We start from the raw sequence: 25,500 nt of genomic DNA, 5'->3' as shown, positions 1-25,500 counted from the left end.
CCCCAGATATCAAGATGAACTAAATCAAATGGATCAGAAGCAAGATTATTATGAGAGACATACGCAAGTCTTCTTTGCTTTGTTAATGGACATCTAGAACAAGGAGAAAGATCAGACTCTATATTTTGTAAGCCGGTAAAGAAGATGGAATCTTTTGAAAAACACTTGATGAAGGATGTCCCAATCGTTGATGCCAGAAACAACTATCAGTTGAAACCAAACCACATAATACTTTGTCATCCGATGCAATATGTTGTGAAGAATCAAAAATGTATAGATTGTTGCAAAGGCTACCCTTCCCAATCATCAAGCCCCGAGAAAGTTCCTGGATTAAACAACCATTAGGAAAGAAATGAGCAGCACATCCTAATGATTTAATCAAGCTACTCACACTTATCAGATTAAAACGAAAATTAGGAACAAGTAATACATCATATAGAATCAATGAATCAGTGATTTTAACTATGCATGTATGTGTAATAGGAACTTTACTGCCATTTGGAAGAGTAACTGTGACCGAAGACACTGGTACAAAACCGTCAAACATCCCTAAGTCAGAACAAACATGACTAGAAGCTCCACTATCTATTATCCAAGCATCAAAGGGAAGTAAAGAAGGAAGAGTGGAAAGACAATGATGCGGATAACAAAGGGCATTATTTTCAAAAGTAAGGTTAATAGAAGGAAACGGAATTGTACCAGAAGAAGAATGAGGGTACATGACGCCATGTTCTGTAATAGTGGCACGAGAATGTGAGGCATATGAATTAGGAACTTGAGGCTCTGAAACTCGAACATGAGTATTGGATTGTGCAATGAGACTTTGAATATGCTCTGGACTAAAACTCTGTAGAATGAGATTTAATCCACCACTAGTCAACTGAGGAGAGACACTAGGAGCAGACGAATATGATCTCATGTCTTTATCAATGCACACTGTGGCAACATCATTAGACATCTGAGAAACTCCTTGACCAGCTACTTGGGGAGGATATTTTGCTTGAGATTGAAAAGGTTTAGACTGAGAATGATTCTTAGACTGAGAAGAACCATAAGTCTTGTATCCTGGAGGATAACCATGAAGCTTGAAACACTTTTGAACCGTATGACCAACTTTCCCACAATGGGAACAAAGAGGTTTCTGATAAGCCCTGCTAGCATTGTACGCTGCAACATATGCTTGATCCTCCATAAGAGAAGCCGGGGAAACCGAAGATTGATGATTCAAAGTCTGAAATGCAACATTATCCACTGCAGTGATAGGACGGATAGAGCGTTGCCTTTCATCTTGAGTCACAATGTTGAAAGCTTCTTCAGTTGTTGGTATCAGCTTAAGCATCAATATGTGTCTTCTCGTCTGTTCATACGACTCATTCAAGCCCATCAGAAAATTTGTAACTATACTGAGATGCTGTAATTTCTCCCACATAGCAGCTGCATCACACTCACATTTGTCACAAGTACAAACCGGTAATTCCACAAAGTTTCTATGTTCTTCCCAAAGAGTGACGAGCTCTGTATAGTAAGTCGAAATATCCATAGATCCTTGCTCAATCTTACTTAATCTTTGTTCTATATCATAAACTCTAGGAGCATCACCTTGCTTAAACCTAGAAATCAGATTCTTCCATATCCCTTCAGCCGTAGAAATGAACAACAAGCTCTGACCTATCTTCTTGGAAACCGAATTCATCAACCAAGTCGCTACAATATCATTGCACCGAGACCAAGCACCATAATCTCTATGTGTAGAAGAAGGTTTAGTGATAGTACCATCATTGAAGCCGAGCTTGTTACGGACGTTCAAAGCCATTTGAACTGATCTCCTCCAAGAATGAAAATCCGAAGCAGTCGTCAAAGGATCCGTAACCAGAATCAATCCAGCATGATTGTTGTTATGCAAGTAATACGGATTCTCATAATGATCGGAAGAATGACGAACAGAATCTTGAACAATCAAAGGTTGAGAAGTAGCCGCCATGAACTCGAACAGATTCGATCAAAGAAGAAAATGATCAATGAAGTAACAGGAGTCAAACGAGAACTCCCAAGAACAAATCGCAAATCACCAGAAAAAAGAGTATGAAAGAATCGCAATAACGGAATCAATGGAATACTCATTCGGAAGCTGAAATCGAGCTGAGAAAATGAAGCGGAAGTCGATTAGATGATCTCTGATACCGTATTAATAACAGAATCGAAGAAGATGAAGATGAAGATTCAAGATCAAACTCAGAGAGTAAAGTTGAGAAAATGATGAAAAGAATGTTTGTTATTCATCTTAATTTAAATGTACATGAACATTCTGTTATATAAGAGCGGTTAAGCGAAAGGAAACTTAACCAACTATAAACCCGAAGTAAACCGAAGACTATACTTGTGACACCCCCGATCGTAGATAACCGGAAATGACACGGTCGATGTTCCCTGATGGTTGACCCGAGGTTCTCAAAATAAATTCGATCGCCTTAGACCAACAACCAAAGAACACAGACGCTCCTATCGGATATTACTCTAGGCTTTTCAACCCGATAAAGCAATATTCGATAGTTAGTTCGTCCCGGACAAGGACTAATATCATATGAGAACTCGTGATTTATAAACATCTTTTATACATTATTTATTTACTTTAAACATCTTACAAAGTGTTATAGTTTTATCCTACGGCCTATCGCCCAACAACGTTTTAAGTAAATATACATCAAAAGGTACGTTGCAAGGACAACAAAATACTACCGCTGGTTGGCCGCTCCTTCTGTCCAAAAGAGTAAAGTGTCTCCCGCCTAAGGGTTACCTGCACACATGAATGAGTCATGAGTAACTAGTTTACTCAGTGAATCTAGAATCACAACACAATCAATTTTAAACCAAACAATTATCAAATGCATATACATGATCATGCAAGTACTAGTACTATACTTTAATATGGATCATCATTGTGAATTCTTATTTTAACATCAATTCCACAACACCCGTCTGTTACCATACTCATATAATACAATATATATACTAGACCCGAGAAACCACTAAGGCTAACCGAGAATAGTGAGTTAGCATCACCCTCATTGTCGAATGTCCGGTATGAACAATCCGACACTGCATCGTCATGCAGTACACGGTCTCCAGGGAGCTACCCCATCATCGTGTCTTCATGACCTTGTTCCGTTCGCAGGACCAAATCACGGTAATGCGGGGACTTTAGGGATAGTGAATATAACAAGACTTCACATGATTTTACTTCCATAATCATTCCAAAATTAATCCATAATTAATCCTTAATTAATCATAATTAATCATAATTAACTCTTAATTAATCCATAATTAATCTCATATTAATCTTTAATTAATCCAAGATTAGTACTTAATTAATCATGATTACTCCTTAATTAATCTCAGATTAAATCTTAATTAAACCAAGATTAATCCTTAATTAAACCATGATTATTTCATAGTTAAGATTAGTACTTGTGAACAAGTACTAAGATTAGGATTAACCTCACTTTAACATTTTGGTTACTCTTTATGTGAAGTTCACAATAAGTAAACACAACACCATTCTTATAAATTTCAGAGACTTTACTAACTTAATCAATCTCAATATCTTTCTAGACTCACCTAAGATATTAGTCTTGGAACTGGTTGGATACCTAAAGCCTTACTCCACCTCTGACCTGAAACAGAAGTGAATGATCACAAGATCAGTTTGGTTCAAGCTATAATAGTTTATCTAGGTTCATATCAGCTCAGTCCATGCTTGGTTCTACTCATCCTACATCAGATCAGCTCGGTTCAGACAAGGTTTATTCAGTACAAGATCAGTTCAGTTCACCTTAGGTCTAGACAGTTCCATCAGTTAGCTAGCGGTTTACAGAAAATTAATCCAAACCGAAACTAACAAACTGAACCATATAATCACTTAGACAAGTGATCCGACCAACACCCTAGCTAAACATGAACTGGTTCTGATCAAGACTGGTCTGAGGCAAGGAGATGAAGCTTACCACAACAACTGACTGACAGAAGAACTCAGATGGTCCTCCCCCTTAACTGAACTCCCCACTGAACTGATTTAAGAAACAGAAATCAAAATCGGTTCTTCACAAAAACAGAACAAGGCCTAGGGTTTACACTGGATTCTCACTTTCTGATCTTCTATACAGTAAGGAACTAAGCTACAGGATGAAAGGAAGCCGCCCAAAGTCTTGTATAATTTTTCTCTGATTTTTGTCTCACTTTTCTCTGTTTTTCTTTCTGAAATTTTCTAGATTTTTCTGCAGTGTTCTGAACGTGGGAAGCAGCTGGAGAGGGGTTAAATATGAGGTGAGCTTGCTTCAGGTGAGGGTTTCACTCAGGAAAAATCTAGGCTGAGTGGGGACAACTGGCCAGATGCTTCAGCACTCTCAGCACAAGCTGCTGTCCTTTCCTTAACCTGAAGAAACTCCAGCCCTTTCATGTGCTTCTCACATGACAATCTAAGAAACAAGGCAAGCAGGCAGCTTGTGATTGTCATGTGCCAGTTACTGAAGAAGCTAGGCAAGCATGCAGGTGCAAGTCTAAGACTGAATAAGTGCACAACCAGGCTGGTGAAGGACATAACTTAGTTCTAAAATTATTTCGGAAGTTGGTCGATAATTTTAAATAATTTTTCAACCAAATATTCCTTGTCTTTTGCTCTCGTCTTGTTCTCGAAAAATCTCTTCGAGCTTAATAAAAATTCGACCAAAATATTTAAGACTCGACCAAACTATCAAGTGAAGGTCTTTCGACCACAAGACAGTCCCGTCGAGAAATTAATCTACCGGGTCGATTTTTATTTTTATTAATCCTTGTCAAACCAACTAAAAACTGGTCGAGCGGGATTTTTCTCGACCAAAAATTTATTGGCTCGTGAGGTTATTACACTCTTCCCCCTTTAAAAGAATTCGTCCCCGAATTCTCAAAATACAAGTGTACACCCTTTACTGGACGATGGCCACCGATTCTGTCGCACAATGAAGATTCAGTCGCACAATGAAGCTCGAGCAACAATGGCCGAATCTCATGTTTTTGCATGTTTGATCCTTTATTTTTAGGTTATTATCAAGTAGGGCCTAAACAACCAAATGTCCACATACATCTTTTCTAATTTCCTTGAAACTTCTAATTGTGCAATCTAGCCCCTATAATATACTTCTCATACATTTTTTTTATTTTTTCATACCTTTTTTTGGCCACAAATTAAATGGCTCCGATTCTAATTAACTACTGTTAAGAATATTAATTTCTATCAATATTGAACTGAATAGAGTTAAATTAGAAAGTTTTGAATTGTAGTGACAAACTGCGTAAAAATATATGTTTAATTTTGTTATGAACTTCAGAATTGTGATACATTTGTATATCTATATGTACATTACGCTATGTACATAAAATTGACCTTATCCACATGTATAATAATTCATATATACACAATTTAAGGTGTATATCTGATATATATTTGCAAGTTTTAATATTTAGACAGTAAAAAATTATTAATGTGTACACACATATTTTACTGTCCACATATACAATGATTCATAGAAAATTATAGGTACACCACCGATCCATTTGTACACTGTGCAAATTGTGATAATTTGTGCAATACATATGATGTTTTGTCTATATTTATATGTACATACATATGTATGTGTTTCGTGTATATTTATATGTACATGATTAGGTGTACACAAAATATTCATTGTCCACCTGTACAACGATGAAAATGTACACCACTTAGTTTGTACACTTAATAAATTTGGTAAATATATTTTAGGTTTTATTTAGATAAATTTAAAGTATTTTTAAATTAATTTATATCATTTTAGGTTTTATTTAGGTGTGTATAGTGCATTTTAATGGTTTTTTGGACAAATCTATTAGCTCCATCTTAATTCATATGTACTATATACCATTTATACCAATTTATTATTATCCACATGTATAATGATTCATATGTACACCAATTAACTTGTACAATAATACATAGAGACCATATAAGTTTTCTAATACATGTGCAAGAATCAATATGTACACATATATTTCGTTGTCCATGTATACAACGGTTTCATAAAAAAATACATATACACCGGTTCGTTTGTACATTGCACAAATATGATATCTGATTTGAGTGCATTTATATATGTACACCAGTTCATTTGAGTATCTTGTTTGAGTTCATTTAGATCATTTTCAATTTCATTTAACTGTATATATAGCTTTAAAAAACTATTCATGTGATGGTTAAAAATATATACAAGCATGACGAGTCCGAAAGCAATATATATTTGGGTTTACATATACATATATGTTACATATATTTCTTATGGTTAAAAATTGTAGAACATACATACATAAAAATCTATTCATTTGTACATAGATATTAGATACCGTAGTATCCACATGTACATCAATGTGTACATAAAAAATTGAAAGTTTGGGAATGTACAATTAAATGTTTGGGAATGAAATTGGAGATTAATCTGCATTTAATATTTCAGTGCTATACTAAAAAGAATCAAAAGCCGACGGACCATTTCTGCAAATACAATAAATGCTAGATTGAAACATTAAAAGTATTGGGGTAAATTTGTGAAATACTTTGAACAAATTGGAAGTTTGAGGCATATTATGAAAGAAGATGGAAACTAGAGGATGAAAGTTGAAAAAATATGAAACTCCTCCACTGATGTTGCCCAATATATCCTCTCGCCGGATCTCACTGACGACGACGTCAAGGTTTGAAACTGACGACGGCGAAGGCTGAAAGCACGACCCGGAGATGGAGAGGTTGTGGGCTTGAGACATGGAGAAGCTGATGTTGACAAAATGAAGAGCTCGCGGTATGAGGTCGGCGACGACGGAACTCTCTGACTACTCCGTCACGTCAGTGATGGCTTATCACGAAGGCATGCTCACCGATCGAGCTTGAGCACCACGGAAGAAAAGACGTGTAGAGAAGGAAGAACACATCGTTGGATGAAGCTCGCCGTGACTGAAGATTCCGGAGGAGTGCTCGTCATTTTGGAGCAGTCCCGGCATTTTTGGTATGTGACGGTCGACGGTGACCATATATCTTATTCATTTTGGTGACCAAAGAAGCATAGATTTACGGGAAAAAAATTTCAGTTTAGTTTTGTTTTAATGATAAGGAAGAAGAGAAGAATGGGAACCACCATAGATCTGATAAAAATGAAAAGAAGAGAGAGTTGACAAAGAAAAAGAGAAACGAAGAGAGAAGAGAAATGGGACCCATCAATTATAATATGGTTCTATTTTAGTTGACAAATCTAACTAAATATGAGATAAGAGTTAAAGAAAGTGTGTGAGTAAACCGGAGCATCTAGCTCTGGTGTTAAAGGGCTCACAGCTGTGAGTACTGCCACATGGGTTCGATTCCCGGCCACTGCGAAATTTAACATTCGGGCCGCAGCGACACAGATTAGTCTCTTGGGCCTGGGAAGCCTTTGGGGAAACTGTGTATAATTCAAAAAAAAAGAAAGTGTGTGAGTAGTAGAAACTAACCTAGAGTGTTATTTTTTTTTTTTGGTCGAATACCTAGAATGTTATTAATAAGTGTAAAAGTGACCTTATATGTAATTGTTTCTTTTTTATTCCGCCATAAATCTAGTGGTCTAGACAGCATACTGTCTGCGGTTCGCAGAGAACTTGGAACCCACATGTGGCACGTGACCACTGGGTGTGGGCTATGTTGACAGAATATATTTGGAGGATATTGACCACTGGGTCTGGACCATAAAATTTTAAACTGTTACAAAATCAATGCTCTTTGGATTCACGGACATGTTTAAAATACTTCTTTTTTTCTTTTGGTAAAAATGTATAAAAATTAATTTTAAACATGATTGGTAATTTTAAGAGAAATTGGTCTGTATAACCGAGAAAAAACATAATTCATGAAATAGCCAATTTCTCTAATATAATATGCAATTTATCTTTTCTATAATATTGTCATTCTACCCTTTCATTCAACCGGTAAAACCTGCAAAAAAAAATTATAATCTAAATTAATAACTAGTGATTCTAAAAGAAAAATGTGGTCTTACTTACTTTCACATAGCTAACAAAGTAAATGGTAAAATATAGAAAGGTCAATAGATTCATCTTCAGATTTGAACGATTAAGACGCCAGCGATTACATTCTTGGTGAGTTTGTGGAGAAGAAGACCATTATCAAAGGCTCGGTAGGTGACAAAATGGCGCAGCGTACGAATGGGTGAACGGTCGATCTAAGAATTTAGGGTTCTTCGAGACCTGTTCTTGGATCGATCAAGAGTTTCTTTCGATGGCTTCTTGAGACCAACTTCATGTTTGATGAATTGAAGCGAATCGAACTAGGGATAAAAGAAAAGCTCTTCTTATTAAAATCAAACGTGACTAACAAGGAACATTATGTTCTGTTTATATAGCCATTCCTAAGACACAAACCGTCTTTTGAAAAGGACTATTTCCTAAATATCGTAAACATAGAAATCCAAAACATAAATAGAAAAGGAAATTAAAATTCAATAGAGAATAGGAAATCTGTTACTCAGCCGCCAAGAGAGACGATGCCCATGCATCAAGTCCCCCATGGTTTGAAGGATTCGACCCCGAATCGCCATCAGTATCAGCCAACAGATATGGAGATAAATACTTGACATTGAAAACATCAGACGTGTTGACATCAGGAGGAAGGGCCACACGATAAGCATTGTCATTGATGCACTCCAAAATCTTCACAGGGCCAATCTTTTTCGCACAAAGCTTATTATACAGGTGTGCCGGCATTCGGTCGCGAGTTAACACGACCCAAACAAAGTCATCTACATCAAACACAAGACGTCGACAACGTATATCAGCGGCAGCTTTATAGCGGGATGTAGAGGCTGATAAATTAGCACTAGTCTTGACGTGAACATTTGCAATGGCGTCCACAAACGCAGACGCTTCTCCATGCAAACGGGCATGATCAGGTAACGATAAAAATCAATAGGAGCACAAGGAGCATGCCGTAATTGACCACAAAAGGACTAAGACCCGTGCTGCGATTGATGGCATGGTTATGGGCAAAATCGGCTTGTGGAAGGCGTTGATCCCACGTCTTGATTGCGTCACCAACAAGACACCGTAAAAGATTCCCAAGAGAACGATTGACAATCTCGGTTTGACCGTCTATTTGAGGATGATAAGCCGAACTCATATCCAAACTAGTGTTGAACATCTTCCACAAGGAACACCAAAAATGACTGAGAAAGCGATAATTGCGATCGGAGACAATAGAAGATGGCAAACCATGAAGGTGATAGATCTCTCGAAAGAATAAAATTGCCACCTGAACTGCGTCTGTAGCCTTCTTACAAGGGATGAAGTGAACCAATTTTGGGAAGCGATCCACGACGGAAAAAATCGAGTCAAACCCACGCTGAATACGAGGAAGGCCGAGGACGAAGTCCATGCTTATATCAGTCCATGGTTGCGTTGGGATAGGCAACATGAGGTATAAGCCTGCATTGGAAGCAGAACCCTTGGCTCTCTGACAAGTGGTGCATCGCTCGACAAAACGAGAGACATCCTTACGAAGAGACGACCAAAAGTATGAAGCAGCCACTAGTTGGAGCGTGCGATCGCGCCCCACATGCCCCTCATTGTGCAACTCTGTAATTAATTGAAGACGTAATCTCCTTGCATGTATACAAAGTTGATTTCCTCGAAAGAGAAAACCATCTTGTAACGTGTATTCGGACAAAACCCCATCTTTGGCATCAAGAAATAGTTGGCCAAAAAAAGGATCATCCTCGTACTAGCCTAATAAGGATGAGAACCCCAAGACTTCCGTGTGCAGGACTGCAAGCAAGAGTTGTCATCGACTAAGAGCATCCGCCACCCTGTTAGCAGATCCGGCCGTGTGTTTGATCACAAAGGTGAATTGTTGGAGGTATGCAATCCACGATGCATGACGAGAAGAGACTTTACTCTGGCTGTGAAGATGCTTTACGGCGTCATGATCAGTATATAAAACAAACTCCTTACGAAATAAGTAATGTCGCCAATGTTTTATCGCCTGAACGACGGCGTAGAACTTGATGTCATAGGTACTGTATCGGGAACGCGCACCGGCCAGTATTTTCGCTAAAGAACGCTGTTGGTCGTGCCTTCTGACTCAAGACTGCGCCAATACCCGTTTTGGAAGCATCAGAATGAAGCTCAAAGACCGTGTTAAACTCCGGGAGAGCGAGAATGGGAGCAAAGCTGAGTTTGTCTTTGATGATGGCGAAAGCAGACGAAGCCGCAGGTGTCCAAGAGAATGAACTTGTACGGATACAGTCTATGATTGGAGCCATCAAGCTGCTGAACTGAGGTACAAATCGTCGATAGAAAGATGCGAGACCGTGAAAGCTCCTTACCTCGGAAATTGTCGTTGGTTACGGCCATGTTTGAATCGCGGACACTTTCGATGGGTCAACCACCAGGCCCTATGAGGACACGATATACCCAAGAAAATGAATCTGTGGTGATCCAAATTCGCACTTCTTAAGTGTGGCGTAAAGCTAATCTCGTCGGAGGAATAAGAGGACTTCACGCATATGCTCGAGATGGTCGGTAATAGACTTACTGAACACAAATATATCATCAAAATAGACGACTACAAATCTCCCGATGAAAGGCCGCAAGGCTTGATTCATAACGCGCATAAAATTACTAGGCGCGTTAGATAGACCAAATGGCATGACAAGCCATTCGAAGAGACCTTCTTGAGTTTTGAACGCTGTTTTCCATTCATCACCAGGGCGTATACGGAATTGGTGATAGCCGCTCTTAGATCTAGTTTTGAGAACATTGTCGCTGTACCAATTTGGTCTAACAAATCATCAAGGCGTAGAATCGGAAAGCAATACCTGACTGTGATTTTGTTAATAGCACGGCTGTCTACACACATACGCCAAGAACCATCCTTCGTTGGAATCAACAAGGCGGCTATTGCGCATAGACTAAGACTCTAACACAAAAATCCTTTGGCCACTAGTTCTTCAACTTGCCGACGCAATTCTTCATGTTCTGCTGGACTCATTCTGTAATGAGAGCGATTAGGAAGAGCAGCATCTGGTAAAAGGTTGATACGATGTTGAATATCGTGAAGAGGAGGGTGTTGAGTGGGCAAGTCAGCATGGAACACATCCGCAAACGCCGAAAGCAGTGGTTTAAATGTGTCTGGTATCTCATGCCCATCGAATGTAAGCGACAGAACTGCAAGAAGTATAACAAACTGATCCGCAGTGCGTAGGGCTTCTTTGACTTCTGCCGGACGTAACAATAAAACTGGTGTTTTTGTCGCACTTGTGGAGCTGATTATCATCGCCGGAACCGTTGGTTTGAGTATGAAGGTGCGATCGTTGAATTTGAACTTGTATGTGTTAAGGAACCCATCATGGATTACACGTCGATCAAACTCCCATGGAAGTCCTAACAACAGATGGCACGCATCCATCGGAACGAGATCACAATACACTTGGTCATTGTAAGCACTACCCCCCGAAAACTGAACCAAGGTTCGTCGTGTGATTATAAGTTCGCTCCCTTGATGTAACCAATCGAGTTTATACGGAGCAAGGTGCGGTTCGATCGTGAGATCAAGTTTTCGGACAACCTATTCTGCGATGACATTCTCACTGCTGCCCGAGTCGATGATAAATGTACATACTTTTCCATTAATAGTGCATCTGGAAAAGAATAGATTCTTCCGTTGAGGATTTTCAGAGTCTACCTTCGGAGAGAGACAAGTACATCGCATCATTAGTAAAGTTCCCTCATCAGCGTCGAGTTCTTCGGTGGACTCGTCTAGTTCGTCGGGACTTTCGTCATAGATAACCTCAACATCACGTCCAATGGTGTCAAGAAGCAACCCGCGACGATTGCAAGAAGGACATGCTGATTGTCGTTGGCCAAGTTCTCCACAAGAGTAACAACGTAGCCCGCCAGGGCGTTGTTGTTTATTAGGATCAACAGGGACAATGGTCATTTCTAGTGTTGCAGTCGCGGTAGTAGGAGAATCTGCATACGTTGTTGCAGGATTTGACCGGGATTGACGACTTGACCCCCAAGGTTGGAAGTTGCTGCGTGTTTGAGCTTCTACGGTGAGAGCTTGTTGGTGAGCCTCTGAGATGGACTGAGGTCTAAATAAATTCAAGGTAAATTGAATTTGCTGGCGTAGACTTCCCACAAATCGTATGACAAGCTGTTGTTCTGTATCCTGGGTTTCAACACAGTTGATCATCTTGAAAAGCTCTGTTGCATAGTCATCGACAGATCGATTTCCTTGCCTCAGGTACTGCAATTTTTGGAACATCAACTGGTCATGCTTCAGTTTGTCCCATGATATAATCTTGGATTTTCCCAAGCGAGCTCTCGTTGTCTCTGTTTGTGACCACCACGCTGCAGCTCGATCTCGAAAACGGATTGCAATTAGGGGCACACAACGGTCGAGGGGAATCTCTTTGAACTCGAGAATTTCTTCAATCGTAACGAACCATTCTAACAATTCCTCTGCCACGGTTGTTCCATTGAAAACTGGAATATCAAGTTTAAAACTAGACTTCCACGATGAATCACCTTCTTCTTCGTCTGAGTCACTGTTGTTATTGAAGTTGGGGTTGTTGCAGGTTTGTCGGAGTGGAGCAAACAGATTATTATCGTATTCTTTAGACTCGGCTTGGTTATTTGGGCGGGGGTTGCGTTGATTGCGGATTGCTGGTGTCGTGTTTTGGGTGGAAAGCGCGGCCACTTCATTCATGAGAGCTGCAACTTGCGATTGCAGATCATTAACAAATTGTTGGGTAGCTGGGATATCGTCCTCAACGAATTGTTGAGATCGTGTTTTTCGAACCATCGTGAACTGGTTAGTGATGTCGGAGCGTAGCAGAGCTCTGATACCAACCTAACGCAGCGTACAAATGGGCGAACGGTCGATCTAAAAATTTAGGGTTCTTCGAGACCTGTTCTTGGATCGATCAAAAGTTTCTTTCGATAGTTTCTTGAGACCAACTTCTTGTTTGATGAATTGAATCGAGTCGAACAAGGGATAATAGCAAAGCTCTTCTTATTAAAATCAAACGTGACTAACAAGGAACATTAAGTTCTGTTTATATAGTCATTCCTAAGACACAAACCGTGTTTTGAAAAGAACTATTTCCTAAATATCGTAAACATAGAAATCCAAAACCTAAATAGAAAAGGAAACTCAAATTCAAAAGAGAATTGGAAATCTGTTACTTAGCCGCCAAGAGAGACGATGCCCCTGCATCACAAAAGGCATGAGTAAGACGGCACCGTAGCGGCGGTAAAACAGAGTCACATTCCCTATTATGTATGTTGTTTTACTACTCTTAAATTCTCTGAATTTGCATTCATTATATGTCGGAATCTGATATTATAAAGTAAAGAAACCAGAAGTTTGAGGTTTTCTGTTTATAAGAAAATGGTGCTTGTATTCCATTTGCATGACAATATAGTTGACTGTGTATATACATGGAATAGACCCGATGAAGATAACTATGTGAACCTCTATTACTTTGTTTGTGTGAATTTGTAAATAAAATATACTATATATAAGTAAATAAAGTTGTGTAGATGTCTATCTCAATAATATATAAACTATATTGTGGTGGACGACTGTGCTGTATATAAACGGAGTAGTACAAATGCCTGCCCACATAGTATAGTAATTATTATGTTAATAGTATAGTATATGTTATAGAAGTGGTTTTCAGTTTGAAAATAATGTGCGTTGACATCGCCACATAATTAATAATCATAATCTAATATGTGATGTTCTGCGATTTATGGAATTGTTGATGAAATTGTCTATGTTGATGGTGAAGGATTGTGGTGAATAATAGAGTTTTGAAGACTCGTGTAGCGAGCGACAAGACTTGTTCAGTGGCGATCACCTCCATCTATACAATCGAAACCACTGTATTCGTTTCTACCGCAATTGTCTATCTTCTCATAATTCTACGACCGTATGTTCTTCTCTTCCATCTAGTGAATCAACAACAACAAAAATTTCTCCGATGCGGTTGCATGTACTATCTCCACTGATGTCGTCAGATACACTTATCTTTTATTGTTGTGAATGACAAACAATATTGAATGTATTGACCTTTCCATATTTTATATTGATGTGTATATGATTTTGTAAACCGAAATAGTATATTAAATGCAAATGCAATATAATTTATTATGACATCAGATAAAACAGAATACATTGTGATGTTGAGTCGAATGATATTCATATGATGTTTCTTTAATATTACATAATATAATTTAATATTGCACAATTTTATTTACTTTTTAAATTTTGATGAAACATCGAGAACTTGGAATTTACAGGCTATTCGGACTTTGGTAGACCCGCAAGACGTGTAAATTATTAAAAGTATACCTCTAAGTCGAATACGGACAGCAGATCGGGATGGATGGCATTTTACGAATAATGAGAGATATACATTTAAATAAGGATATCAGGTGGAGCGAGTGTATCAAGATAGAGAGAACACTAACAGAGTATGGTCCAACAGTTTCGTTATTGAAAGTACACTGCTGGAAAGTGTGATGCCCACCTAAGATAAAACATTTTCTTTGGCAACTGGTAACAGATTGCATAGCGGTGAAGAAAAATCTACGGTCAAGAGCAATTCAAGGGGACACAAGTTGTGCACGATGTGGAGCACCCGAGGAATCTATATATCATGTATTTTTTGAATGCCTACCGGCGATTCAGGTTTGGGCACTTTCACGGATTCCGTCAAATCCAGATATTTTTCCTCTTCAATCACTTTTTGCAAATATGGATCATTTATTTTGGAGAGTCTCTCCGGTAATGGAAGATCACCAATTTGCATGGATTCTATGGTATATCTGGAAAGGAAGAAACAATAAGGTTTTCAGCAATTTGGATATTGACCCCCGAGATACCCTCAAGTTGGCAGAAATGGAGTCGGTACTCTGGGCTGAGGCGCAACAGAAATGGAGTCGGTACTCTGGGCTGAGGCGCAAATTTCTCATACACAGAGAATTGTTCAGGCACGATCTGTAACGAACGCGACAGTCCCAATTATTCCTGGTAGATTGTGCTTTACGGATGGATCATGGAAAGATAAGGATAACTACTCGGGACAAGGGTGGTATAGTATTCATGAAGGGTATGATGGATTGATGAGAGCAAGGAATACAAGAGTGAGCCAATCACCCCTCCATTCGGAGATAGAGGCTTTCATTTGGGCAATGACATGCATGAGGAATCTAAGACAGTTTACTGTTACATTTTCGTCGGATTGTTCTCAGTTGGTGAAGATGGTTTCTGAACCCGAAGAATGACCCGCATTTGCAAGTTATCTGGAAGATATCAAGGTCCTGAAGAGAAGTTTTCACAGCTCAGAGCTCATCCATATACCAAGGACGCATAATTTAAGGGACGACAGCCTAGGACGTAGTGCAAGAAAGCAACCCTCATTTGTTGTCCATATGGATGCGGAGCTACCAATTTGGTTTATAGAGTCTATATGAGTCTGTTTGTTGATGGCAAAAAAAGATATTTGAGTTTAGGGTTTATCTTTGGATTAGGCTTTAGTGATTTAAGTTTAGGGTTTAGTATTTAGAAAGTGAAGGGGTATGGTTTTGGGTCGGTATTAACTTATTCCTTGCAATCATATACATTTCATAATTTTACCAATAGGTACTATGTTATTTATTTTATTTCATTCTATTTAGGTTTGTGATTTATATTTAGGTTTAGGGTTTATATTTGGGTAATGGTTTATTGATTAGAGTTTAGGGTTTAGTATTTAGAAGGTGAGTGAGTATGGTTATGGTCAACGTTAACTTCTTCCATGCAATCATAGACATTTCATAATTTCACCAATATTTACTATTTTATTTATTTTGTTCCATTCTATCTGGGTTTTGGGTTTATATTTGAGTTTATAGTTTATATTTGTTTTTAGGGTTTAGTATTTAAGGATTGGGGTGAGATTGAGATAAAGTTTAGTATCTAGGGATTGTGGTTGAGATATGTTTAGTATTTAGGGATTATAGGTGGAGTTATAATCCTATACTACTTAGGTGATATGTAACATAACACTCGTGCATATGTATGTAAGATATACGTGGATAGTTCTTTTTTCTCTTAATTGGAATATTTTTTAGGTGCTCTTGACCTTTTATTTGGAATAGTTTAAATTGTATTAAAGTCTACATTTCCATGTATGATTTAGTTCTTATTTGATAGGATTCAGTTTATTTCGTGATATATACTACTTTACCACGTAAAATAGTAATTCAGGTAATTTCTTTTTCCGTTAAGTTAACATAAGTTGTGTATGCGTACAATTATTATCCACTCATGTCGCATCATTCTCTTACATCATATGCGTTAATTATGTACCACAAAAGACAACCACGTCGCTTACTTTAAAAATTGTAACTAGCAACTTGTTACGTGGAAGGGCAGAACCGGAGAGAATGTGATTAAAAAATCTGACATTTAATTATGTCAAAATCAGTGTTACCCACCTAATTTCATACTGAAATATGGCTATTTGGCCAATAAACTCTAATTTTAAACACTATAGATAAAAGTTAAAATTAAAAAAGATATCCATAGTTCTACCAACCACCTTCATTATTTTGTGATTTTAAATTGTACAAAACATCTAAACGAAAATAGAAAAAAAAAATAAAACAAAACTGTGCTATAAAACTATGCCATAACAAGTAAGAGATCTACACTAATACCAACCAAACCCTTTGAGGAAGCTTCTGAGACATAAAACACGGATTCAAAGCCACGCAAGAACAACAAAAAATGTATGTTCTTAAAAATTCGTGAATCCTTTTTTGGAATGTTTTTTTCTTAAAATTGTTCTCCAACTCATGGAACAGGGAAAATGGTAGTAGCAACAACGCGTTGAAGCCGATGGACTCAGAGCAACTGAGAGAGTACGGACATCGAATGGTGGATTTCATTGCTGATTATTACAAAACCATCGAGACTTTCCCTGTCCTTAGCCAAGTGCAGGTCTCTTTCTTTTCCATGTGAAAATCAGTTTCATGTGGGTTTTGCACAATGTTTTTGTCGTCACATTAGGCTTTGCGTGTTTGAATCTCTCTTGTCTTATTCGCAGCCTGGTTATCTTCATAATCTTTTGCCTGAGTCAGCCCCAGACCATCCTGAAACGGTGGAACAAGTTCTTGACGGTGAATTAACTAAATACCCACTTCCAGTTTTTTTGGACCATTTCTTGTTGAGCACAGACAGAGCTGGAGTGAGTTTATATTTTTTCAGATGTCAAGGCGAAGATATTGCCTGGAGTAACTCATTGGCAAAGCCCTAGTTTCTTTGCTTATTTCCCTATTAACGGCAGCATTGCAGGGTTATTGGGTGAGATGTTGAGTGCTGGTCTTAATACTATGAGTTTTAGTTGGGTTGCTTCTCCAGCTGCAACTGAGCTCGAAATTATCGTTGTTGATTGGGTTGCAAAACTGCTCAACCTGCCAGAGCAGTTTCTATCCAAAGGTTATATTTTTGAAACAAATATTATTTTTGGTCGGAATAATCCTTTTGCTTAAGAACTATTTAGAACATCCCCAACTCACCATATTTGACTCTATAAAGGTATTTAGAGGCAAAACTTACAGATCTCTATTTCCTGTAAAATAGAGATTGTTATTTTTTCTTTTATTTGAAGAAGAAAATAGCACTCCTCCATGTTTTAATATATTTGGAGATTATTATTATTAGAAAAGTACATTAGAACACATTTTATCTATATTATAGAGTTCATAAAATAAAGATATCAAATTACATTGGAGTTAGTCTTAGCTAAGTTGTATTTTAGGAAATGGAGGTGGAGTAATCCAAGGGTCAGCTTGTGAAGCTATTCTCGTTGTTATGATTGCTGCCCGCGATAAGGTCTTAAGAAACGTTGGTAAGAAAGCACTTGAGAAGCTTGTTGTCTACTCCTCTGACCAGACACATTCATCTTTACAGAAAGCTTGCCAGGTGAATTTTTTGCAGATTTGATCATAGAAAGTTTTGTTAACAGAAGCTACTTTGTTTCTGCTGGTTTTGGTCTTGACAGCTAGCCGGTATCCATCTAGAGAATTGCAGGGTGCTGAAAACAGATTCATCTGTTGGATAATTCCAAACTTGTGGAAACTTAACATATTATTAGATGTTTAATATGTTAAGATAAACACAATAAGGAAACCTAGAAATAGGAAAATGAAGTTTCTATTTAGGTTAGGTTTGTGTTTTCCATATCCCACATGTTAAAGGGAATTGTCTTTCATATAAATATAGGTCTAATGGAGAGGTGTTCCATATGATCTGAGAGAAACATATTGAGAGCTTTAGTTTTAAGTAGTTTCTAAAGCTAATAAGAAAAGTTGTTCTTATAACTCTTTGTATTTCTAAGAGATCTGAATTGGTATCAGAGCCTCAGGTTGGAGACTCGATCTAAGCTTAAGTTGTAGCTTAAGATCCTGGTGCTTGTGAACAAGATATCGCGACGGCAAGATGGCTGACGTGACTAGGGCTCCACGCACGAAGGACTTTGGATCTACATCCATCCAATGTCCGATGTTGTCACCGACAAACTACACAGTTTGGTCGATGAGGATGAAGGTTCTACTACGTGTTCATGAAGTGTGGGACACAATCGAATCCAGTTCAGATGATCAAAAGAAGAACGATGTTGTGATAGCTCTTTTGTTTCAATCTGTTCCAGAGACTTTGATTCTCCAGGTGGGAGAACAAACCGCATCAAAAGAGATCTGGAATGCCATCAAGTCGCGACACCTAGGAGCTGATCGTGTAAGGGAGGCGAGACTTCAGACGTTGATGACGGAGTTTGATAGGTTGAAGATGGATGATGCAGATACGGTCGATGACTTCGCGGGGAAGATATCGGGCCTATCATCCAAAGCAACCTCGTTGGGAGAAAACATAGAAGAATCCAAGATGGTCAAGAAGTTCTTGAAGGGTCTTCCAGGACACAAGTATATCCAGATCATAGCATCACTTGAGCAAGTCCTAGATCTCAACTCGACGGGGTTTGAAGACATAGTTGGAAGGCTTAAGGCGTACGAGGAGCGTGTAGGAGAAGAAACTCAGAAAGAAGACCAAGGGAAACTGATGTTTTCGAACAATGAAGAGCATAGTTAGAGGGGCTATGAGAATTCCCGTGGTAGAGGAAGAGGACGGAACGGTAGAGGCAGAGGTCGAGGTAGGTCACACAACCAAAACCGTGCGTCACACACCGAAGATAACAACTCGAAGAAGAATCGTTCAAAGCTGATATTTTGGAGATGTGACAAGCCTGGTCACTACGCAACTGTCTGTCCCGAAAAGACAGAGAAGAATCAAGAAACCAACCTAAACGAGACAGAAGAGGCTGATGCACTCTATGTACACGAGGTGGTGTTTTTGAACGAAGATAAGGTGATTCCGAAGAATCTTGATATCGACAAAGGCAGTGCAAGTGTCTGGTATTTGGATAATGGAGCAAGCAATCACATGACAGGGAACAAGGAGTTCTTTTCGAGTTTGAATCTCAACACCAAAGGGAAGGTGAAGTTTGGTGACGGATCGTGTGTTGACATTGTAGGAAAGGGTGTGGTTACCTTTGTGTGGAAGACTGGAGAGAAGAAGGCACTCAAGGACATATACTACATACCCGATCTGAAGAACAATATATTGAGTCTTGGGCAAGCAACAGAAAACGGATGTGAGGTTAACATGAAAGATGTCTACTTAATGCTCACAGATTCACATGGAAGGTTGCTAGTTCGTGTGACAAGATCTCCAAACCGTCTCTACAAGACCCCTATGGAGATAAGCTACCCGAAATGTTTACATGTCAGGGACGTAGATGCTACATGGAGGTGGCATGCTAGGCTAGGACATATAAGTTATGGAGTGATGAATAACATGGTAAGGAAGGAGATGGTCGTAGGAATGCCGTGTGTAACACACGAAGAAAGCGTGTGTGACGCATGTCTCGCAGGGAAGCAGATCAGATAGTCATTCCCGACCAAAGCCATGTTTCGTGCGACAAAGCCATTAGAGTTATTGCGTGGAGATTTGTGTGGTCCAATTGCACCACCAACGCCTGCAAATAATAAATATGTCTTTGTCTTGATCGATGACTTCTCTAGGTATATGTGGGCTATGCTATTGAAGGAGAAGAGTGAGGTATTCGATCGACTCAAAAGGTTTAAAGAGAGTGTAGAGAAGTAGACAGGCTCAACCATCAAAACCTTTCGCACCGATAGAGGAGGAGAGTTTACCTCAGCTGAGTTCAATCTATTCTATGAAGAGAATGGAGTTAAAAGGCACCTAACCGCGCCTTACATACCTCAACAAAATGGTGTTGTGGAGAGGAGAAACCGAACCTTGATGGGAATAACAAGAAGTATGCTAAAGGCAATGAAGATGCCGAACTACTTGTGGGGTGAAGCTGTACGACATTCAACTTACCTCATCAACAGAGTTCCTACAAAAGCCTTGAAAAATCAAACGCCATACGAATGCCTTACATCGAGGAAACCAAATATCAAGCACTTGAGGATATTCGGTTGTGTAGCTCATGCGAAAATCACTGGTCCTTATCTGAAGAAGTTGGATGAGAGATCAAAGAGTATGGTCAATCTTGGAACTGAGCCGGGTTCCAAAGCCTACAGACTTTATGATCCAGACACAAGGAAGGTGATGGTGAGTAGAGATATGATTTTCGATGAAGAGAAAGCTTGGGACTGGGCGTCTACAACAAACCAAGCTGATTGTGAACCGAGCATGCTTAAGCTTCCACATGAGGGTGATATAGAAGAAGGTAATGATCAAGGTGAGGATCATGAACAGGAAGCTATAAACCAAGATGAGGAAGAAGAAGAAGATGCGGATCACAATGCAAACCAAAACGGTGGAGGTCAACCGCTGGTGACCAGACAAGGCCGAACCATAACAAAACCAAGATATCTCGATGATTATGTGTTACTTGCAGATAAAGAAAGTGAAATGCTGTTGCTCACAGTGGATGGCGAGCCAGAGAACTATTTTGAAGTGGAACACGTACGAGAATGGGTTGAGGCGATGGTGGCCGAGTTAGAGTCTATCACAAGAAACAAGACATGGAAACTTGTGGATAGACCGGCTGGAGTGAAACCTATAGGGTTGAAGTGGATCTTCAAGATCAAGAGAAAGGCGGATGGTACAGTGAGCAAGTGTAAGGCGAGACTTGTGGCAAAAGGCTATGTACAAAGAGAAGGAATAGATTTCGATGAAGTGTTTGCACCAGTGGCAAGACTTGAAACCATTCGGCTCTTAATAGCCCTCGCAGCAACGAACGGTTGGGAGATACATCACATGGACGTGAAGACCGCTTTCTTGAATGGAGATCTAAAGGAGTTAGTGTATGTAACTCAACCTGAAGGTTTCGAAAAGAAAGGAGAAGAGGATCGAGTGTATGTGTTACACAAGGCTTTGTATGGGTTACGCCAGGCACCCAGGGCCTGGAATGTAAAACTCGATCAGGTTCTCAAGGAGATGAGATTTGAGAAGTGCACGAAGGAACCATCAGTGTACTGCAAGACTGAAGGAGAAGACGTCTTGATCATTTCCATCTACGTTGATGATCTATTTGTTACAGGAACTTCACTTAAGGTGATTAGGCAATTCAAGGAGGAGATGTCTAAGAAGTTCGAGATGTCAGATCTAGGTAAGCTAACGTACTACCTTGTCATAGAGGTGATTCAAGGAGCAGACGGAATCAGAATAAAACAAGAGAGGTATGCTCAAGGAATCCTGCGTGACACAAAGATGGAAGCGTGTAACGCAACTAAAATTCCAATGGAGGCGAATTTGAAGATCTCAAAAGCTGAAGATGAGCAAGAGATAGATGCTACTGAGTTCAGAAGAATCATAGGATGTTTGAGGTATCTGCTTCACACAAGACCCGACCTGTGTTACGCAGTAGGTGTTCTTAGCCGATACATGCACAATCCGAGAGACTCTCACGGACAAGCCATCAAGCACATATTGCGGTATGTGAAAGGAACAACAAACTACGGTCTGTTCTTCAAGAGAGATGAGTCAAGGAGTGTCGTTGGTTATAGTGACAGCAGTCACAACATTGATCTCGATGACGGGAGGAGCACGTCAGGTCATGCATTCTACTACGGTTCATCACTGATCACTTGGACATCGCAGAAGCAACAGATAGTTGCATTGTCATCATGCGAAGCAGAGTTCATGGCAGCAACAGAAGCAGCGAAGCAAGCTATATGGATCAAGGAATTGTTGAGTGAGATACTAAGCAAAGAAGGCGAGAAGGTCAAGCTTAGGATCGACAACAAATCAGCCATTGCTCTAACCAAGAATCCAGTTTTCCATGGAAGGAGTAAGCATGTACTCAAGAAGTATCACTTCATTCGTGAGTGTGTGGAGAACGGGCAGATCGAAGTGGAGCATGTGTCGGGTGTTGAGCAGAAGGCCGACATCCTTACCAAGCCATTAGCAAGGATTATGTTCAAGCAAATGAGGAGCTTAATCGGAGTTCAAGAAATTGATCTCCCTAATTCAAGTTGGAATTAAGGGGGTGAATGTTGGATAATTCCAAGCTTGTGGAAACTTAACATATTATTAGATGTTTAATATGTTAAGATAAACACAATAAGGAAACCTAGAAATAGGAAAATGAAGTTTCTATTTAGGTTAGGTTTGTGTTTTCCATATCCCACATGTTAAACGGAATTGTCTTTCATATAAATATAGGTCTAATGGAGAGGTGTTCCATATGATCTGAGAGAAACATATTGAGAACTTTAGTTTTGAATAGTTTCTAAAGCTAATAAGAAAAGTTGTTCTTATAACTCTTTGTGTTTCTAAGAGATTTGATCATCTACAAATTACGCTCTCCGTCCTGAACCGCTTCAAGAAGCTGTTTCTAAGGATCTTGAAGCTGGATTGATTCCATTCTTCTTATGTGGCACTGTAAGCATTAGCTAACCTGTTACTTACTTACCATCTAAAGCATACTTTTTTCTGAAAGATTATTTGCAGGTTGGAACAACTTCTTCAACAGCAGTTGATCCACTAGCAGCACTGGGAAAGATTGCAAAGGTTATTTATTTCACATTTTAGAGAGACCTTAATAGCATATAAAACTGATGCTATTTTTCTTGACCGTATTGTCAGAGCAATGAGATGTCGTTTCACGTGGATGCAGCGTATGCTGGAAGTGCTTGTATATGTCCAGAGTATAGACAGTACATTGACGGAGTAGAAACTGCAGACTCTTTTGACATGAATGCTCACAAATGGTTGCTCACTAATTTCGAGTGTTCCCTACTTTGGGTGAAGGTACATATACTTTCTTTCAGTCTCACTTTCTCCATGTTTCTTCTCTTCTGGTATTCACACAATGTTGATGTTTGATAAATAGGATCAATCTGCTCTCACTGAAGCTCTTTCAACAAATCCAGAGTATCTCAAAAACAAAGTAAGAAAGTTTTTTTATAATCTTCTCTTCAAATCAGTGTTTTTTAACCAGGAATATATACGGTTCGATGGATAAAAGTTTGTAATTTGTTATCAAAAATAATTTTTATCCTTCAAATCATTATAACTATCACTAATAAAAACTTTTCTATTTTTATTGTACTTAATTTTCAGAATTTTCATAACTCATGATAATAAATATTTAAAATCAAAATACGCATTTTATATTTTAATTTTAAATATTGATTTGATATGATTTTCATTTGATTGATAATTACATTTTATTTCACAATTTTTTTTATTGAAAATTTTAATAAATAAACTTAATTATGATTATAAAATTTATAGAAGATAACTAATAAAGTATTTAGATTTAGTTTAATTTTTACTCTTTAAATGAATTTATTGAATTTGGTTGAACTCGATTTAACCTTGTTTAACCTTGTTGAACCATATTGACCCATGTTAAAAAAAAAACCGGTTCAGTTGTCGGTCAAGTTTTGAAAACATTGCTTCAAATCTATAACTAGGCTATAAAAGTTTTACTATATACTTTTTTAATTTTGGCAGGCATCTCAGGCAAACTTGGTTGTTGATTACAAAGATTGGCAAATCCCTCTTGGACGCCGATTCACGTTCATTTCTTTTGAAGAAAAGTCTTGCAGGAACATCTGCATATATACAAATATTCTGATTTCTGTGATTGTGTTTTGACACAGGTCACAGAAACTATGGATGGTTTTACGGCTCTATGGAGCTGAGAACCTGAAGAGCTATATAAGAAACCATATCAAACGGGCTAAAGATTTGTTGAAAAATAAACTTGATTTGGATCAAACATTATTGGGTTAATCATATGTTGATCCAAAACTTAGCCCAAATTCTAGAAAAATCATCCACCTCCTTAAAATAAAAATCTAGATATTCTTATAGAATTATCTAGATAATTAAGATAAAATAATCTAGATTTTTAAGTAGAATTCTCTAGATTTAAGATTAAAATATGTAAGATATTTTGTACTTTGGAGGCTATAAATACCTCCACTCTCTTTTCATTTTGTATCACCAAAAAATAAACAAAGCTTGTAACAAGTAATAAAAATCTTCTTCTAAGTTATTAAATCTTTCTTCTTCACAAAATTTCTTTCTCTTCAAACACTTAAAACACTTTCTCCATCTCTGCAAAGTTTTTCATTCCAACAAAGTGGTATCAGAGCTACAAGTTCCTTTTGAAGATGGCAAACAATGGTGTTCCCTTCCAAGTTCCATTGCTCACTAAGAGCAACTATGACAATTGGAGTCTTAGGATGATGGCTATCCTAGGAGCACATGATGTGTGGGAGATAGTCGAGAAAGGCTTCAATGAACCGGAGAATGATAGTGGTCTATCTCAAACTCAAAAGGATGGTTTGAGAGATTCAAGGAAGAGAGACAAGAAGGCTCTCTGTCTAATCTATCAAGGATTAGATGAAGATACATTTGAGAAGGTTGCTGGAGCAAAGACATCCAAAGAAGCATGGGAGAAGCTTCAGACATCTTACAAGGGAGCGGAACAAGTTAAGAAGGTACGTCTTCAAACTCTAAGAGGAGAATTTGAAGCATTACAAATGAAGGAAGGAGAACTCATCTCAGATTACTTCTCAAGAGTCTTGACGGTTACTAATAACCTAAAAAGAAATGGTGAGAAGTTAGATGATGTAAGAATCATGGAGAAAGTTCTTAGATCATTGGATTCGAAATTCGAACACATTGTTACCGTGATTGAAGAGACAAAAGACTTGGAGACTATGACAATGGAGCAACTTCTTGGATCACTACAAGCTTATGAAGAAAAGAAGAAGAAGAAAGAAGATATTGTGGAGCAAGTTCTCAAGATGAGAATTGATCACAAGGAAGAAAGTGGCCGAAGCAATCTAAGACGTGGTGGCGGT

General features: G+C 38.5%; 3 protein-coding genes across 3 annotated transcripts; 2 read left to right on the top strand and 1 right to left on the bottom strand.

The window, feature by feature from the left end:
• Nucleotides 1-290: 290 nt before the first annotated feature.
• LOC106383657 lies at nt 291-1,981 on the bottom strand. Its single transcript, XM_013823731.2, has 2 exons — nt 700-1,981; nt 291-325 (listed from the first exon to the last, which is right to left on the bottom strand). Exons 1-2 carry the CDS (start codon nt 1,979-1,981, stop codon nt 291-293), a joined length of 1,317 nt encoding a protein of 438 aa, XP_013679185.2.
• Nucleotides 1,982-15,043: 13,062 nt separating this feature from the next.
• On the top strand, nt 15,044-18,212 carry LOC106383654 (phenylacetaldehyde synthase-like). The gene is made up of 5 exons (XM_048762594.1): nt 15,044-17,089; nt 17,196-17,268; nt 17,357-17,587; nt 17,910-18,073; nt 18,153-18,212. The coding sequence occupies exons 1-5, from the start codon at nt 16,988-16,990 to the stop codon at nt 18,210-18,212; spliced, it is 630 nt and encodes a 209-aa protein (XP_048618551.1). The 5' UTR covers nt 15,044-16,987.
• A 5,063-nt stretch (nt 18,213-23,275) lies between these two features.
• LOC125589910 (phenylacetaldehyde synthase-like) lies at nt 23,276-24,421 on the top strand. The gene is made up of 4 exons (XM_048762592.1): nt 23,276-23,431; nt 23,514-23,570; nt 24,140-24,204; nt 24,289-24,421. Exons 1-4 carry the CDS (start codon nt 23,276-23,278, stop codon nt 24,419-24,421), a joined length of 411 nt encoding a protein of 136 aa, XP_048618549.1.
• Nucleotides 24,422-25,500: the final 1,079 nt, after the last annotated feature.

The sequence above is a fragment of the Brassica napus genome, chromosome C7 (genome assembly GCF_020379485.1).
Source record: "Brassica napus cultivar Da-Ae chromosome C7, Da-Ae, whole genome shotgun sequence".
Lineage (NCBI taxonomy): Eukaryota > Viridiplantae > Streptophyta > Magnoliopsida > Brassicales > Brassicaceae > Brassica > Brassica napus.
The sequence above is the reverse complement of the archived record's forward strand: the minus strand, read 5'-3'. Positions and strand labels throughout refer to the sequence as shown.